This window comes from Eutrigla gurnardus, assembly GCF_963514095.1.
Source record: "Eutrigla gurnardus genome assembly, chromosome: 19".
In the NCBI taxonomy this organism is placed as follows: domain Eukaryota; kingdom Metazoa; phylum Chordata; class Actinopteri; order Perciformes; family Triglidae; genus Eutrigla; species Eutrigla gurnardus.
Window position 1 is genome coordinate 4,710,674 of NC_139930.1, and position 18,791 is coordinate 4,729,464.

General features: G+C 44.0%; 2 protein-coding genes across 2 annotated transcripts in view; both read right to left on the reverse strand.

Annotated features, from left to right (window-relative positions):
• LOC311029323 (uncharacterized protein) overlaps window positions 1–4,939 on the reverse strand; it is a 482,663-nt gene extending 477,724 nt beyond the window's left edge. The window contains exons 1-3 of the mRNA XM_084034419.1: window positions 4,707–4,939; window positions 3,006–3,147; window positions 1,203–1,626 (exon numbers count right to left, since the gene is read on the reverse strand). Coding sequence (XP_083890545.1) covers window positions 1,203–1,626; window positions 3,006–3,139 — 558 coding nt within the window. The 5' untranslated portion in view covers window positions 3,140–3,147; window positions 4,707–4,939. The remainder of the gene's footprint in view (window positions 1–1,202; window positions 1,627–3,005; window positions 3,148–4,706) is intronic.
• Window positions 4,885–18,791, reverse strand: part of LOC311030317 (uncharacterized protein) — a 242,164-nt gene continuing 228,257 nt past the window's right edge. Inside the window, exon 20 of the mRNA XM_084035986.1 lies at window positions 4,885–4,894. The gene's annotated coding sequence lies outside the window, so the exon portion shown is untranslated. The remainder of the gene's footprint in view (window positions 4,895–18,791) is intronic.

Sequence of the window (18,791 nt, forward strand, 5' to 3'; positions counted from 1 at the left end):
AGAGCGGCACCGGTTCAAAAATGAGCGTCATGCGCAAATTAAGCGAATGACGCGAATGAAGCGAAAAGTCCAAAATGATCAAGCGGTGCGATACACGCGTCTCACGCGATTGTATTGGCGTCTATCGCGTCCGGTGTGAACGCCGCATTAGGGTTACACTCAGATTCCCAGGCACTTGCCAAAACATACCTTCCCTGCCTTTCACATTTGGCCCAAAATATGATCACAAACTGGTCTATCTTTTAGTGTTTTTTTAATGTGAAGCCATGAATAAAGTCATTAAAGTGTAAGACCGGCGAAAATGGACCCCCCATTCTTTTTCGCCATGAAAAAACATCAAATAAGCCATCCAGACATTTTTTTTCAGTGATCACCCATGTATTGAGAAAGCCTCGAAAGATGCTAACAGCCCCATAGCGCTAACACTGATTAGATTGGGGCGATGCGCCTAACGTATCCACAACGGCATATTTTAACCACTAATATTGCTCAAAATAGCACCAAACCTCTTCAGTAGCGTGATAAGGGTCCTTACACATAAAACCAACACCAACAACGTAGTTAGCGAACCCGGAGTTCATTAAAAAGGACTTTTTTGAAAGACTTACTCACTGCCCAACCTTCAGGTACTCTCGTAGTATAGTCCGTACAAGTCGATTATCGAATGCAATGCAACAGGAGATGATTTGTTCCAGCAAAACACGTAAACGTTGTGGTTTCATTTCCTTTCATTTCCGTGTCAACACTCAATAGACATCATCACAAACAGCCAAGTAATGCATTTTCCATGGAATTATAAATGCCAAGACTTTCCTCATTGAACTGAACTCCAGTGCATTCGGTAATCGACTTGTATGGACTACCTGTCAACATGGACCTACTGGTAAGGCACAGACTTGTAAACTAGTCTTTTTTAATAAACTCCGGGTCGCTAACTACGTTGTTGGTGTTGGTTTTATGTGTAAGGACCCTAAAATGCTACTGAAGAGGTTTGGTGCTATTATGAGCAATATTAGTGGTTAAAATATGCCGTTGTGGATGCGTTAGGCTGTTAGCGTCTTTCGAGGCTTTCTTGATACATGGGTGATCACTGAAAAAAAATGTCTGGATGGCTTATTTGATTTTTTTTCATGGCAAAAAAGACTATGGGGTCCATTTTCGCCGGTCTTACACTTTAAGTGAAGCAATCTTTGTCTCCGTACCTGCTTCCAGGAGTCCCTCCATGTATCAGAAGAAGATGACCATTCGGCCTCTGATCTGTATCCTTTTGGTTTGTACTTCCCGTTATTATTTATTTCTATGGTCGTGAAACCAGGGATTCTGGTTTTTGTCTCTTTGGCCTTCAGGTAAAGATACTTTGGAGGCTTCAGGCTCATCCAGGAGTCCCTCCAGTACAGCCCAAACACATCCACTTCAACTTTACGTTTTTGCCTGTGAAGTTTGGGCTCAGATGATTTTCTGGGAGGAGGCGGAGGAGGAGCAGGCTCAGATTTGGGTTTGGGAGGAGGGGGGCCAATTTTGAATTTGATTTTTGGCTTGTTTTCCTCTTCATCTGTGCCGCTGGTGACCTTCTTAAAGTCTCCAGTAGAAACGAGTGACCAGTGATAATTCCACTTTGAGAAAGATCTGCAGATTCCAAGAAAAATATGAAATCAATTAATATATTGTCATAAAAAGAGGACATTGAGAAACAGAGCTCTGGCTAGTACAGACATACCCTCCTTGTGAATGCAATGTGCTTATGTAGCACCAGTCCATCTGTATTTTTTTTTTCTTTTACACCAATGTGTTTGTCCATTTCCATTGAATTATAAGGGGTAACAATATTTGTTTTGGATCTGAAGCTGAATAGTTGGTAACTGGTCAATCATAATCATCCTTCCAGGTAGGGTTTCCCCTCGTTGGTAATGCTAGTTCACGCTACACAATGTTTCAGAAAGATTTGCGATGTGTGAACTGTTCATGCTAAAGCTACATATCTAGACCTTTCTGGGGGCCTTGGAGAGCCAATGAAAGACAGGTTGAGGGGAAACCTTAGGTAGGGGCCATGTTGGGTTGTACCTAGAGGAAACTATAAGGCTATAAATAGTATAGGTAATATAATAGTAATAGTAAGTAATAAGACATGTAGAAACAGATTATTTCGTGAACATGCATGACTACAACAAAGTTCTGCTTCATCGTGGTTTGATGTAATTTCCTGTGTCATTTCTCATGTTATTTTTTTTCTTGACAAAAATGTAGACCAGACATACTCATCGGGGATTCCTAGGTGAAAGGACCCTGTATCTCTGGACAGTCATATAGTGTGAAAACAACAACTGAAAGGTCATATTGATAACATTTTCATGTAAACGAATAATTTGTGAAAAATAATACATCCACAGAGCTTTTAGAAAGGTGCAGAATCAAAGTATCACTTCTCGTTAAAAAATGTTTTTGATTGTGAATTAATCATTTTTAAAACATTGACGGGTCCAAAATGAATGTTTTGTTTACCTCTGTGTAGATGTGTGACGTGTGGCTGTGGCTTCTAGCAAGGCTTGTAAACCAATAGAACAACTACGTTGGTATGGCTGAGTTTGACGGTAAGTGGGCGGCATTTCGGTACCAGTCCCAAGTGCTAAGTGACAAAAGGAGGAGCAAGACTAAAGTGAACGTTGGTTCAGCGTTTGATCGTCGGAGTCAGCTGAAGGAGTTTCAAGGAGTCTGTCCGAGTGTCACTCCACTCGACCATGAAAACGCAGGTTGTACAACGAACTGGCAACTCACTACACTACACACTACAGCGATCTTACGAATGTCCTGGGAACTTGGCTTTAGTTTGTGTTGGTTAAACAAGTTGCGGGTCATTCAGTATGGGTACACCTTATGGCCAGTTTTTATTATGACCATGTATTATGCCACGGTTAGAGATACTAGGATATTGACGGTGTGGTAAGTTAAATTTTGTATTGTGCTAAAAGATTCAGGATTATGATTTAAAAACATCACAGATTCCTTACATTTTGAGGGAACTTTTCTTCTTCCAATCGGCCTCCTGTTTGCACTGGTCGGCCATGCTTTGAGCTTTCTGCTCCCATTGGTCTCTCAGCGGCCCATTGCTGAACTTCCTCTGCTGCTCCTTTTTTGACAACATCGTATTGCCTTAGAGACACACACACACACAAGTAATAAACATCAGACAGAAAAACGATCACTCATGGTGTTAGGTTGCATTTCTGCAGTGAAACTTCTCTCTGTGGCTGACACCTGATATATGAATTTACAGTCCAAGCATCGACTCATGGAGACATCAGACATCTTAAAGTAATCCATCAGGGTAGGGCTGCAATTTACAATCATTTTCAATAACAATTAATCTGCCGGTTTTTCCTTTCCTTCCTTTTGGACCCCCTTTCCCTCCCTGACCTCAGTCAGCATTTAAAGAGCACACAGACAGAAGTATGCATAAGCAGAATACATGAGCATTCAAACATACCTCAATACAAGAGAGATAGGTGAATGTGTAAGCCCAGTTTTGGTCCAGTTCTCAGTGCAGTGTCTTGTTGGAGACTGACTGGTGAAACTGGCAACCGACGTGGCAGGCGTCACTCTATAATTACACACAGGTCAGCGACGTGCTTCAAGGAGCTACAATAACAAGCAAACACCAGTGCACCGAGTGTAAAGAGATGATCTGCATTTTCTACAATTTTGATTCATACATGAAACTCTATGATTTGATCAATATTAAATCCAAAAATGACAATGTGTTTGTGGACATTTCTCATTCGATCGAATGAAACATTAAATATGTACGAAAACATCTCTATGGTCCTTTAAACAACTACTATAATATAAGCAATTCATAGAATCATAAGGGTTGTACAGCACTCTGTAAAAATAGATAACTAATCCCAGTCTGGGAGATGGACTCTGGGACTTAGCAGTGTCTGTGTTGATAATGAGACCGACTTATCCAAATAACCGTGACTCAAACTTAGGAAATGAGCTCAGGCCTCAGGCCTCTGCACATGCTGAGAAAACTGCTGAGAATCAAATAACAATGACCTGAACATCTGAAGTGTTTCTCACTGCCATGGTTGTCTCTGCTCTGGGGATACACCGATTAAACACGATGAGTTGGATGGTGGGATTTCATTTCTCTTTTCATGGTGCTAGTTAAGATTTCTGTTTTTGGCTTAGCTTAGGTTTAAGACTGCTAGCATAGTCACCCAATTGCTGCTTGGTAAATGTTTGACAGGGTTAGAGTTTCATCATGAAATGCTGTTATGCTAGCAGCAGCTAAAGTATCCGCAACAAACAATTGTGTCGGTCACATGAGCCTCAGTTTTAGTCAAGATCTAGCTTAGCACAAAAACCAGACCTCCATTGAAACTGAAAGAATATATATATACACACACACATATAAATTAAAACATTTATTAAATTATTAATATATATATATATATATATATATATATATATATATATATATATATATATATATATATATATATATATGTACATACACACACACACACACACACACACACACACACACACACACACACATATATATATATAAAGCATTTATAAAAAATTATGTATACATTGAAATCATAAATTAATAGGCACAAACATAAATTGTTTATATACATATAGATATGCATTTTTTTCAGGTTCAATAAATCCGGAGATATAAGAAAACATTCCTGACTTACCGATGTCTTTCTGTCTCTCTCACAGTCTGTCTGTCTGTTTACATCCCCTGCTGTGACCAATAACAGTTCACATTAAGGTGAACAGTATTTGTCCACTGTCTGTCTGTCTGTGTCCCTGGGTATATCTCCAATATTTACAGAAGCTAACAAAGGTCCTTGTATGTCTCTCTCCCTGTCTATCTGTCTGTCTTCAGCCTATTCCTGCAGTTAACTTTTATCAGCTTACACCCAGTGTGTCTGTATATCTGCTGTGTGGTGAGCAGACTTCCCATCCTGCTATTTTTACCTCATATGTTAAAAGATCCAGAGTTGCAGTGCTATATTTAGTGTCAGGGTGAGGCAACGGCAAACATGGAAAAGCAGGGAAGTCCTTTGAATTGTGAAATTGAAGTGAAATTAATCTTTATTCAACAGGTGCCACGGCAACAACACCCAGGGCAGCCGTAAGCCTGTCAGAGCCCACCAGAAAACCAGTGCAGTGTCTAACTAGAGGCATTCTGTATGCTGAAACACAGCAGTGACATAAATTACTGTGACAAGGACCCAAATAGAAGCTCCGCCTCAAGACAACCCTCCCCCTGGTTACCAGCCAATCAGTGTGACGATTGTGCAGCAGTTCTTGGTGTAGAGTTGGGCTCATAGACAATTTTAGGTGACAGTTGGAGCACTTTAAGTTTTGGACATGATCACAGTCAGTCAGTTGTCCATAGTTGAAGGAGACTGAAGGAGAGAGCTACAACTCCCAAAGTCAGAAATCTCGCTCCTTCAAAGACCCAATGTGACATCACCAATGAGTGCAAGTGTGTCAGTTGATGTCACATGCACGGATACGCAACGTGACATAGGCTTTAATCAATAGGCCGTCCTACTCATTATCACTCACAACTCCACTCAGATCTCCCCCTGCAATCGAGCCCATTTATGACTGAAAATACTGTTGATGAGCAGTGTTGGGAATGTTACTTTAAAAAAGTAATTAGTTATAGTTACTCACTACTTTATCCAAAAAGTAACTGAGTTAGTAACTGAATTACTTTATAATAAAAGTAACTAGTTACCAGGGAAAGTAACTATTTGCGTTACTGTAAAAAAAAAAAGTTGCCTTATGTCAAAGAATTTGGATTTTTCTGAGCAGTTTTCACAAGTCAGTTGAAATGAGTAGAACAGACCTTGAAAATGCCAACTTTTCATCGGATTGCTCCGGACTCGCCATCTCTGCTGCTTCTTCGAATTAGGGATGGCCAAAACTAAAAATATTTTTGACCGACCACCGAGCCTCATTAACTGGTTGAAACCGGTTAACTGATCAGATAAACTCTCGCGAAACATCGAGTCCCGAGGAAAATGACAGCTCTGAGACGCTGCTTGTTTAGTTTGAGGAGATGGTAGTGCTAATAATAATAAAGCAAGATGATTAATATCATGACCTTATCTGTTACCATTGAAAATCCTGAAATGTAGTAATGTCCGAATCCAAGCCCATCCAAGATAAAACGGGCACCTTCGGAATGCGTAAAAGACGCACCGGCGTGAAATGTTCTTATTTGGGCTATTAAGTATAATTTATGAAAACTTCAGTGTTAGGGATAAGTTGTTCATTTCACACAAAAAAGATCTTGTAATGAGATGGCAAACTGTAGTCTTGTAGTCTACTCCTATAGTCGCGTAGCGTGTAGTCTTGTGTATAATAATTGAGATTGCATTCTCCGCACCTCGCATGCGGGAATAATTAAAACTTGAGGAGAAATTATACAGTGGGAGACGCTGTCTGTCATATATCACAAAACAGTGTCAGAGCGCACAGCAGTAGACATAATGATGGCGAGACCCCGGTGCCTCCACGAGCCGCCAGGCCATCCGCGCTCCACAGCTGCACCCGGTTTCCCGTCCAACACCAGAACGGCGGGACACCGGGGCCCGCGTGGCCCTCACGCGCCGCTCAGACCAGCAGCAGCCCCAACTCCGGCTCCAGCTCGCGGCAAGTTTGCACGTTTCTCCACGGACAACAGGCTGCCGAGACCATGGCACGAGCGGCGCGCAAGCAGAACACGATCCTGACTTTTTTTTTTTTAACCGACAACCGACAAATTCAATTCATAGTAACGCACCGCATTTAACGTTCAGTAACGATAACGGCATTGTAACGACGGAAACAGTAACCGATCTACCAGTTTTGTGTACCAATAGCAGTGTTTCCCACAGGATTCTATCATGGGGGGCTTGCGATCTTGTAGGGGGGTCAGGGGGCATGCCCCCCGGGAGAACATTTTTAATAGATTTCATTTTAATGCATCAATTTGGTGAATTTTGAGAACCAAAATATGACATCAATTACTGACCAATTTCTTACAAACTGCTGGTACTGATACAAAATGTTGACATACTAAATGGGGTTGAGGAGTTTAAGCATTCAAGAAAAGATGAAAACAAAAATGACTAAAACACAGTGCTAAGCCTTCCAGGGTTCCCCAATTACTTTTCACTGAGGGCCAAATTATGCCCAGGTTGCCAAGTCGAGGGCCAAATTGTCTGTTTTTTTCGTTGGACCACTAAACATTGTTTTATGTGCAAATGTTATAATTGTTGCTGCTATTATTTGAAGTATTATTATTGTAATGATTAGTACTACCAGTGGTAGTTGGTTGTAGTAGTAGTAGTAGTCATAGCCTGTGTTGAGGGACAGATAAAAAATGTACACTGAAGATATAAGCTTGAAAATAAGTCCAATATCAACGATTTATTTATTTGAATGCCCCTGGAGAATATTTTGATCAACAACAAAAAACAACAGCACTACAGCAAGTGGTGCACAAGAGGAAAAAAATATTGTATAACAGTGGAGTCCCTGCGCACTCGCCCGGAGAGATCAATGTTCTCTGTCCAGACCGGGCGGCTTATTTATGTAAAAAATCTGGGTTTTGGTCCTTGTACCTCGTAGTCTATGATATTACAGTGGGAAAGAGGAATCATTTGTGTTTGAAAACGTTTCACTTCAGATTTATTGATCCCGAATCTGTGAATATATTTCCAACTTTACTGACTCTTTATTTCACCTTATGGCAGGTTATTGCATGGTGTCACTTGGTCCGCACGGGCCGGACACTTTGCTCTCGCAGGCCGGATTTGGCCCACAGGCCGCTAATTGGGGATGGCTGTTTTATACTATTAGTTTATTATGACTATTATTATTATTAATATAAGTGGGTGACTATTCCTCAGCCTTCCTTGGTGTTTTGGTTTTGACATACGCGCACGCACTGTTAAACTCGCGCAGCTAAGGGGGGTCGGCTCGGGGGACGCCTTGCCATGGCGACGGGGGAAAACAGAACGTTGATGAACCAAACCAGTGTGGAGAAAAATGTAAATACATAAGCTAATCACACATGTTTTAAATTACTACACATAGACTCAGATGTTCAGGCTAGTGGAAAACTATTGTGAGGGTCAGAAACTGTGTCAGGGCATTGTATCTGCTCGCCATACGTTGAAAACAGGAGACACAAGAGAGGATAACATCTGAGACACACACACACACACACACACATGACAAGCTCATGATATACATCCTGACAACATACAATGAACGGACACATTGTGTAGCTGCACCCGGAAGGAGCACATGACAAGCTCATGATATACACCCGACAACACACAATGAACGGACACATTGTGTAGCCGCACCAGGAAGGAGCACATGACAAGCACATGATATGCATCTCGACAACATACACACACAATACATAGATGACAGCACCCGGAGGGATGGACCGTATGAGCCAGTGTGGGTGGAGATACCCAGCGCTCCAACCAGGCCGCGGCATGCTAAAATTACGCTCCGCCTGCATCTATAGAATGAGCCAATCAGACTCATGCGGAGTCTCTTGAAATACGCTGCGCACTCTGTTGTAAAGCGCCTTTTGAGTAAATTCAACCCTATGTTGAGTTCACTTTTAGGTCCGTGCACGTTTAACTGCCGGAATATGTTTTCCTGATATTTGTGCTAATAAAGCACTGTTATTGATACAACCCATAGACTCTCCTCCTATATTCAAGCTTACTATTTTTTTCACAACACCAGCCACGAGGATTTCCCCTTATAATAAGCGCTGCTGCCCTCCTGTTTAGGCCTATTATTAGAGCCGTTAGTTAAGTCCATTCAGTGTGTGGGAAACACTGAATAGGTATCATGTCTAATACCATTTCGGCCGCTTGTACTCGCGATCTAGTTCTTTGGGTTATGACCCATCCCTCATGAGCATAGGTGAGGGTAGGAACGAAGATTGACTGACTTCCACGCAATGTTGAAGAGACGTGTCATCCAAGACAGCCCCTCCACCACCAAAGCCTTCAGCATTTCTGGACGGATCTCATCAATCCCCGGGGCTTTGCCACTGAGGAGTTGTTTGACTACCTCAGTGACTTCCACCAGGGAAATTGACGATGATCCTCCATCAGCTTCCAACTCTGCCTCTACCGTAGAGGGCATGTCGGTTGGATTCAGGAGTTTCTCAAAGTTCTCCTTCCACCGCCCGATTACCTCCTCAGTTGAGGTCAACAGTGTCCCATCCTTACTGTATACAGCTTGGATGGTTCCCTGTTTCCCCCTTCTGAGGTGCCGGACAGTTTTCCAGACCGAAAGTCCTTCTCCATGGCTACTCCGAACTCCTCCCACACCCGCTGCTTTGCCTCCCTTACGGCAGAGGCTGCAGCCCTTCAGGCCTGTCGGTACCTTGCAACCGCCTCTGGAGTCCTCCGAGATAACATATCCCGGAATAACTCCTTCTTCAGTCGGACGGCTTCCCTCACCACCAGGTGGTGATCAGTTGACAGCTCTGCCCCTCTCTCCATTCAAGTGTCCAAAACATGCGGCTTCAGATCTGACGAAACGATCACAAAATCGATCATCGACCTTCGGACTACGGTGCTCTGGTACCACGTACACTTATGAGCATCCTTATGTCCGAACATGGTGTTCGTTATGGACAGTCCATGACTAGCACAGAAGTCCAATAACAAACGACCACTCGGATTTAGATCAGGGAGGCCGTTCCTCCCAATCACACTGCTCCAGGTATCTCTATCATCGCCCACGTGCGCATTGAAGACTCCCAGCAAAACTCTGGAGTCTGCTACCGGAGCCCCATGCAGGACTCCATTCCTGCATGGGGCTCCAGTCTCCAAGAAGGCCGAATACTCCGAACTGCTGTTTGGTGCATATGTGTAACATATGGGACGCTAGGACCCAGGTCACCAGGTGGGAAACCAAGCAACAGCAGCCACACAGACTAGGATCTCGCGGGACTTTACAAGTCCACGTTTGTTCTCGTAGCTCACCCTCATCCATGCTCCTGTTGCCGGCGCCGTGTGTTTGAGAAGAAAAGAGTGTCTCTGTTGGTGCCATGGGAAGTTGGCTGAGTACTGCACAGAGTACAGCTCATCTCGTAGCAGTTAAGTACGGTAGGCATTTTAATAGTGTATCCACCTGACATGGTGTTTTAGATTACCAGTCTGCATTTTAGATTTGTCTGGTTTAATCAACTTGTATTATTAACTGTATTTCCCTCTCATTATAATTGTAGACAACCAGCATTTATCTGTCCCAGTCTATCCGCTGTACTTTACCTGTATGTGCTACATCTTAGCTCAAGTAGGTAGGAAACTGGACATGGATATTATATATGTGGCAGGGAGGTAGAGAGGAGTCGGGCACTAGGACTGTTTATATCAGCAAATAAGCCAGCCACCTGAAGTTGCAAACTACTGTTTTTCCCATGTTTTCAGATTGTTAGTTTACTTCTTAGCTGGGGCCATTCATTATTTTCATTGTGGGGTTTTCGGCCATGTCGAGGAGGGCAGTGCAGATAGAGTAGCCATCTTGTGTGGGTGTTTTGTTGTAGTAGTGGTTAAGGCCCATTAGCATGCTGGGAATGAGTAAATTGGGGTAGCTCTGGACTAGTTGATTTGGTGTGCAGTGGTGACAACGTCCCTTATTTAGGCAGCACTCTATACTAACCCCCCTCGGCGTGCAGTTTACCCCACCTTGGTTACTTTTTGTTTGCTTGATTTTTTTATATTTTTTTTCATTTATAAGTATACTCAGTTAGTCTATGGTCTTGTTGTTTACAGAGTCTATGCAGACAAAATAAAATATATATTTTCCTATACTCAGTCTCTGGTTCCAGTTTATTCTGGGTTTTACACCGAAAAGTACCTGGTCACAATTGGCGTTGTTGACAGGATTTGTTAATTTCAGAGATTGCTTACTAGCTCGCCCGGCACCTCACACCTCGGTCAACTCCAGAGAAGAATAGAGTCCAACCCCTATCCAGGAGAACGGTTCCAGAGCCGAGGCTGTGCGTAGAGGTAAGCCTTACCAGATCTAACTGGTAGTGCTCCACCTACCGTACAAGCTCCGGCTCCTTCCCCAACAGAGAGGTGACGTTCCACATCCCCAGAGCCAGCTTCTGCTGCTCGGGTCTGGTCGGTCGAGGCCCCCGGCCTCCACTGCCACCCACCAGACCCCTGCGGTTCCTCCCGTGGGTGGTGAGCCCACAGGATGTCCCAGTCGTTATATGCCTGGAATTAGAAATATGTTGTTTGTGGATTTAAATTAGAAATTTGAACGTTTGTTGTGCAATTGTTCAGTTTAAGGCTGTAGAGAAAACACAATGAGAAGGACTACATGTCGCATGTGACGTCACATCATCACCCTTTCTCACAGCGATTCAGTGCTGATCAAACGAAGATGGTGGTGTGTTTTGTTCCTGAATGTTCCATTCCTGCAGGTACAGCTGTTCATGCTTTTGATTCCCGTCCAATGAGAAGACAAGAAATCACTGGCTCAAACTGATCAGGTAAGAGATACGTTTATAGCGAATTTAGCATAGATAATGTCGATAATAACGGCTAACAATGGGGGTAAGCTAACATTAAGTTTTTCCATTAACCTTAGCTGTGATTTTCATAGTTTCAGTACATCCATATCCTTATTATTTTACACAGTTGGAAGAAAAATAGTAAACCTTATGCAATTGTGTGGATTTCTGCATGGTATGATGGTGCGGATGTTTTATGCATGATTGCTCAATGTGACGTTAGCACAAGAGAAAATTGTCCCACTTAAATTGTCTTCATTGAAAACCCTGTCTGTGCTCTTGGTGACAAAATGAATGTAGTGAGAAAAGGTTGTGAGCAACATGTAATGATAACATGTATTTTCCCTTTTAATCCACTCTTGTAATCTTATATAATATTATAAATAAAATAAACAAAAATCCAAATCAGACAGATCAGGGAGAGTCGAAAGAGTCGAAAGGGACCAGCAGCCAGCCTTGCATGAAATTCTTCTGGATTGTGTGTTGCTTTGAGGGGTAAGTTAGGCCAATAACACACAAATGATTACTGTATAACTGTGTGCGAATCAGTCTTCAAAGAATTAATCAATAGAAGAGATTTACTCTTTCCTTTAAATAAATCATGTTATGCTTTGTTCCCTTTCTCTCTTTTTGCAGGAACAGCTAAAGCCCCCAACCAGGACTGACGGACACAGGAATTTTCAGGGCAAGTGTTGTATTAATTCACAGTTAGCAGCGTCAGCATACATATCAGTTTTTAAAACTTAACGGTGACCAACTGAGCACTTAACAATTACGAACATGTCAATGGGTCTTGCAGTCACACAAATTGTGTCCAATGCATCACCCCATGTCAATAACATTTCAGGCAATATGAGGGATGTACGGTGCTCCCTTGTGCATATGTTGTGTGACTTTTTATAACGGCATTATTAATGCATTTCATTATTTAACCATTAATCACACCGCACAGGAACGTTTACACACCAAAATTGAAACAGTGTAGCTTTTTAAGTGGGTGTTTTTAAGTGAGTGTTAATTACATTTTTATCCAAGGTTTATGTTTTCTATATTCTTCTATCCTCAGCACCATCATTCCCTGTTCCAGGGTGTCCTGCTTGCAAATCAGCGCCTTGGATTTGGATACCATTTTAAATAAATTAAGTTTACTGTTATTATGACCTTCAGCTGGGTTTCTTTGAGTAAAAATGTTTTTTTTCAAAAACAATTAGACACCGATTTTAGCAGAATACAAGTGTGCTGTTTATGGCAACTAAAATCACTGAATAGGATACATTACATTTACATTTACATTTAGGTCATTTAGCAGACGCTTTTGTCCAAAGCGACTTACAATAAGTACATTTGTCAAAAGAAGGAAACAAGGAAACCACAACGAATCATTGCCGATAAAGTAAGAGCTAAAAGTAGAACAAGTGTTAGGTCCTCATCTGAGTAAACTAGTAGTTCAAGAGCAACAGTGCTACGATCAGAGTGCTATAGGTAAGGTTTTTTTTTTTTTTTTTTTTTTTTTTTGAGGGGGGGGGGGGGGGGGGGGGGGAGGTCATGCTAGTCGAGGTGAAGTCTGAACAGGTGAGTCTTGAGCCTTTTTCGGAAAATGGCAAATGACTCAGCTGTCCTGACATTAGTCGGGAGTTCGTTCCACCACTGAGGCGCCAGAACAGAGAAGAGTCTGGACTTTGCTGAGCGACATTTGTTTGATTTCAGCGATGGTTACAGAGCCATAGGAAAACCACTGGAAGGGACCATGTTGAAGCTCACGTGAGGATGCTGTATTCACTGTCCTGTCACAAGTCTAAAGGGGAAAGGAAAACAAAAACACAAGAATCTACAATAGGACTGACACCACTCACTAGCAATGATAACACACAGCTAATGAACAGCTGCCTATGTCATCCTTTAAGAAACATGAATAAAGGTCTCTGATTGAACTGTGTGCTGTGCTGTTTATGGCAACTAAAATCACTGAATAGGATACATTACAGAGCCATGTTCCGGCAAACCACTGGAAGGGACCATGTTGAAGCTCTGATTGATCACACACTGCCCATGTCCAGCCATCTTGTTTGTGTTGAAGATCAGTGAGGATCATGGATCATGTCTTCACTTATCTGCCTAAATGAAAAGAGAAAAAAAATAATTAAACCACTCACACAAGTATACCACAGCACTGCTAACACTCAATGGTAATAATTATTAGTGTTTTTACCATTTTGTTTTGCAGACGAGCAGACAGGGAGCCAAACAAAAATTTGAGGGTGTGTGGTTGCCATTTTCCAAATGGCAAAGACAACGGCCCAAGTCTATCCCAGTGGTCCAAGCCTATCCCCAGCAGGGCCGTTTCAAGGAATTTGGGGGCCCCAAGCAAAATGGACATGGAGGCCCCCCCGCACGCAAAGCCTACAGGAACCACAGCATAGCCATACAATTTAAGTTCACACACTTTATATAATTGAGATAAGAATTGAACATTTGGAACATTTAAACATGTGCAAAAAACGTTTGACCATTTCACTGTTAGCATATTGGAAGAGGTCACTATTAACAGCTCAGCTTAGTGAGAGAAATTCACTCTACCTTCATCAGTGGAGGGTTGAGGGGTGAGAAATTTAAGCAAAGCACCTTGAGGGAGGAAGAAAAGATATGTTAGGATTTCCATATATTGATATTTAGAAGGGATGCAGCTACTTTCACAACTACAAATTCTTAAAAACATCTGTTACGACCCATCCAGGGGTGACTGGGACGCAACATGAATAAGCCCCCATTCTCCCCAAAAACCCCAAGCAGCCACCAGGATGCAAACTCAAAGACGTTGAATGAAAAATGTATTGTGCCAACAGAACTGTGCTTTAACGATAACTCGGGATGGACTCAGGCCAACATAACAAACAAAAAAGGAATCTACCTCCGGAAACCAGCTGACCTGTCGGGAAACAAAACAGAACTCAAAGACAAAAGCTAACCTCCCTGACTGGCCAAACACAGGAGAAAACGAATTAACAGAAATGGCAGTCCACCCCTACAACACAGAAAATACAAAGATGCTCTGGTGTGGCTGATTGGATTTATGGGGAGCATGCAGACTTCGTCTCCCTCTGCCTCTATCTCTCTCCCCGCTCCGACGCCATCTCGGTCTCTTATAATCTCCGCCTGATCCGGCAACCAATCAGCGCTCAGAGGAGGAGGAGTCCAGTCAGCAGGCGCTGCATTGAGAGAGGGAACACAAGAGCACACACACACACACACACACACACACACACACCTGTACATCTCATGACAATACGACAGCAGTCGTAACACCCCCCTTCCCAAGAATTAGGCATCCCCCCGTGATGACCAATTCTCGTTAAGTTCAGAGGTTCTGGAGAGGGCATCAGCTATCACGTTCTCTGAGCCCTTCTTGTAGCATATCTTAAGATTGAAATCCTGCATAAGAAGGGCCCAGCGCATGATACGCTGGTTGGAATTTCTCATCTGAGCGAGAAAGGTGAGTGGGTTATGGTCAGTGCACACTGTAACCAGGTGAACACTGTAACCGATGTAAACCTCGAATTGCTGCAAAGCCAATAGCATAGCGAGCGCCTCCTTTTCAATGGTCGTATAATTTAGTTGATGTTTGTTGAACTTTTTGGAAAAGTAACAAACCGGATGCTCAACAGCGTGCTCGTCCTCCTGTAGGAGAACGGCTCCAGCGCCGCACGCGCTGGCGTCCACCTCCAAGTTAAAGGGCCGCGCGAAGACGGGCGCTGCAAGGACAGGTGCACAACACAGTAAGGCTTTAGCGGACTCGAAGGCAACCTGACATGCATCGGACCAAACGAACGGTTTCAGAGGGCTAACAAGAGCTGTGAGGGGAGCTACCACATCAGAAAAGTTTTTACAAAACGCTCGGTAATAACCACACAGGCCAAGGAAGCGGCGCAAAGCTTTCTTTGAGTGTGGCACTGGAAAATCAATAACCGCCTGTATCTTTGCCTCCACAGGACGAACCTGACCCTGTCCCACCTGCTTACCGAGATAGGTAGCGGTCCCTTTACCGAACTCGCATTTCGCGAGATTGAGAGTGAGGGAGGCGTCGCGGAGACGGCGAAAGATAACAGACAGGGTTATCATGTGCTCGGACCAGGTAGAGGAGTAGGCAACTACATCATCTAAATACGCCTCGCAGTTCTCCACTCCAGCCAACACAAGGTGCATGAGACGTTGAAACGTGGCCGGAGCATTTCTCAACCCGAATGGCATTACTGAATACTGGAGGAAACTGTCGGGCGTAACAAAAGCGGAAATCTCGGATGCGCGCGGTGTGAGAGGGACCTGCCAGTAACCTTTTAACAGGTCCAACTTTGTGACAAACCTGGCCGATCCCACTCTATCGATGCAATCCTCCATCCTGGGTAATGGAAAAGAGTCGGGTTTAGTGATGAGTTAACCTTCCGGTAATCGGTACAGAAACGGGCCGTTTTGTCGGATTTCGGGACTAATACACAGGGAGAGCTCCAGGGACTAGTGCTGGGAACGGCTAAACCATGCTCCACTAGGTAACTCACCTCCTGCTGCATCAGAGACCGTTTCGTGGGATTTATCCTGTATGCGTGCTGCTTAATGGGCCGGTGTCCCTCCACATCGATGTCGTGACTTAACACAGGGGTTTGACGGGGATGATCAGAAAAAAGTGACAAGTTACCCTCAATTAACTGACGGACATCTGCCCGAGCGGCAGCGGACAAGTGAGACAAAAAGGACTCCAGGTCATTTAAAACCTCAGAGTTTGGCAGACGAGCGACTGGCATCGAACAACTTTTTTCCACTAACCCGTCATCAGCCAGTCGGTACAGCGGTGGAGGAGCAGCCACGGCGGCAGCAGCAGCAGGACGCACAGGGATCATCGGTGCCGCAGGTGATGGACGCGGAAAACTCTCCCTGGAAATGTAGTTTTTTAACATGTTAACATGACAAACACGAGACTTTCTTTTCCGATCGGGAGTTTGTACAACATAATCGGTGTCACTGATTTTCCGCTCCACCTCATAGGGGCCAGAAAACCGAGCGTGCAGGCTGGATCCAGGTAACGGAAGCAGCACCAACACTTTTTCACCCGGCTGGAAAACACGGAACACTGACTTTTTATCGTACCGTTGCTTCATTTTACATTGGACTTGGGCCAGATTTTCACGAGCCAGCTGACAGGCTTGGTGAAGACGCTCACGAAAAGAACTGACATAATCAAGAACATTATGCTCGGGAGTGGGTTTTTCCGACAGCCACTTTTCTTTAAGGAGCCGAAGAGGACCTCGCACAGTATGACCGAATACCAAGTCACAAGGACTGAAACCCAAGGATTCTTGAGGAGTTTCTCGCACAGCGAACAGCAGGAGAGGAAGAGTTTCATCCCACTCTCTGTTGGACTCTAAGCAAGCCTTCCTCAACATAGACTTTAATGTCTGATGGAACCTCTCAAGTGCGCCTTGGCTCTCTGGATGGTAAGGACTTGATCTGATATGTTTAATGTTTAGCTCGGTCATAACCTGCTGAAAAACCTTCGACATAAAGTTTGAGCCTTGGTCAGTCTGAACTATTTTTGGGAACCCGAATGTGGAAAAGAATTTAGTGAGAGCTTTGATGATAGGTTTAGCTTTCAGAGTGCGTAATGGGATGGCCTCAGGGTAGCGACTAGCAGCACACATGACAGTTAGCAGATACTGTTGACCCGATTTCGTTTTTGGCAATGGGCCCACACAATCTAAGAACACACGTTCAAATGGCTCCCCAAGCACTGGGATCGGATGTAGAGGAGCTGGCGGCACAGGCTGGTTAGGCTTCCCCACCACCTGGCACGTATGACAGGACCGGCAGTATCTGGCAACGTCGGCTTTTAACCCTGGCCAAAAGAAATTACGCAGCACCCGGCTATAAGTTTTCCTAACTCCCAAGTGTCCAGCATAGCTAGAATCGTGCGCCAGGCTAAGAATTTGAGGCCGAAATTCTCCTGGCACAACCACTTGACTCACCGCATTTACCACAGATGAATCGGGGCTCCAGCGCCTCATTAACACACCATCTTCAAAGAAAAACACAACAGGGTGAAGCTCATCACTCGTAAGAGCGGATGATAGACAGTAGGCCAGAGACGGATCATTTTTCTGAGCCGTCACCAACATCTCTTTAGTGACATTCAAGCTAAGCTCAGAATCAGCACATGGTTCAGAAGCACTCACACTCTGAGATATCTTCACATTGTTAACACTGGGTGAAACTGAACAAGGAGACACACACTCATCTAAAGTAGCCATGAATGACTCAGACAGATCACTAACTTCACCCATTTTACGAGCCTGTGCGCGCGTAATGGCGCATGCAGGAAACATTTTGAGACAGAGGAGGCAGAAGGGACCGAGTCGGGCAGAACAGAAACGGGCACATTAACAACTTCGGGTGGAGGGAACACATTCCCACTGGCTAAATCATTCCCGAGAATGAACGACACCCCGCTGATGGGGAAACACGAACGCACGGCTACTTTAACGCGCCCTGTCACTAGGGGCGAACACAAATGCACCATGTGTAGTGGTGCTTTTACTACACTCATTTTGATACCCCACACCAACAAATCAGAGTTACACGAAGTTTTTGACGAGAGAGGTAAAACACTATCTAGCATAAACGAGTGATGGGCAGCTGTATCTCTGAGGATTGTTACGGGCACTTTATCCTCGCCAGATAACGAAACGAAGCCCTTGGAAATGAACGGCCTGAAGCGGGGATCCACCTCGCCATTCATTTCAGACTCCGGTGCCATGTCAGAAGCTTTTTCAGGTGGGGACGCGGTTTTAATGAAACCCACACCGGCGGGACCTTTTCGGTTTAACATATCCTTTGCGTTTAAGCACAGGACACCCCGCAATTAAATGACCTGGCTCATGGCAATAGAAACACTCGCGTCAGCTGCTAGTGACGGTGCGCTTTTACGCGCTGACTTTGGCGACCTTACCCGTCTCTCTGGCGGAGAATAAAAGCTGCGATTTGGCGTAGTGAACACACTTTTATGAGTCAAAATGAACTCATCAGCTAAGACCGCGGCATTTGTTAGTGAAGCCACCTTTTGCTCGTTTAAATAAACTACGATTCGCTCCGGGAGGCACTTTTTAAATTCCTCCGACAGAATTAACTCTCTCATATCAGCCAGATTCCCCACACTACATGCTTGACA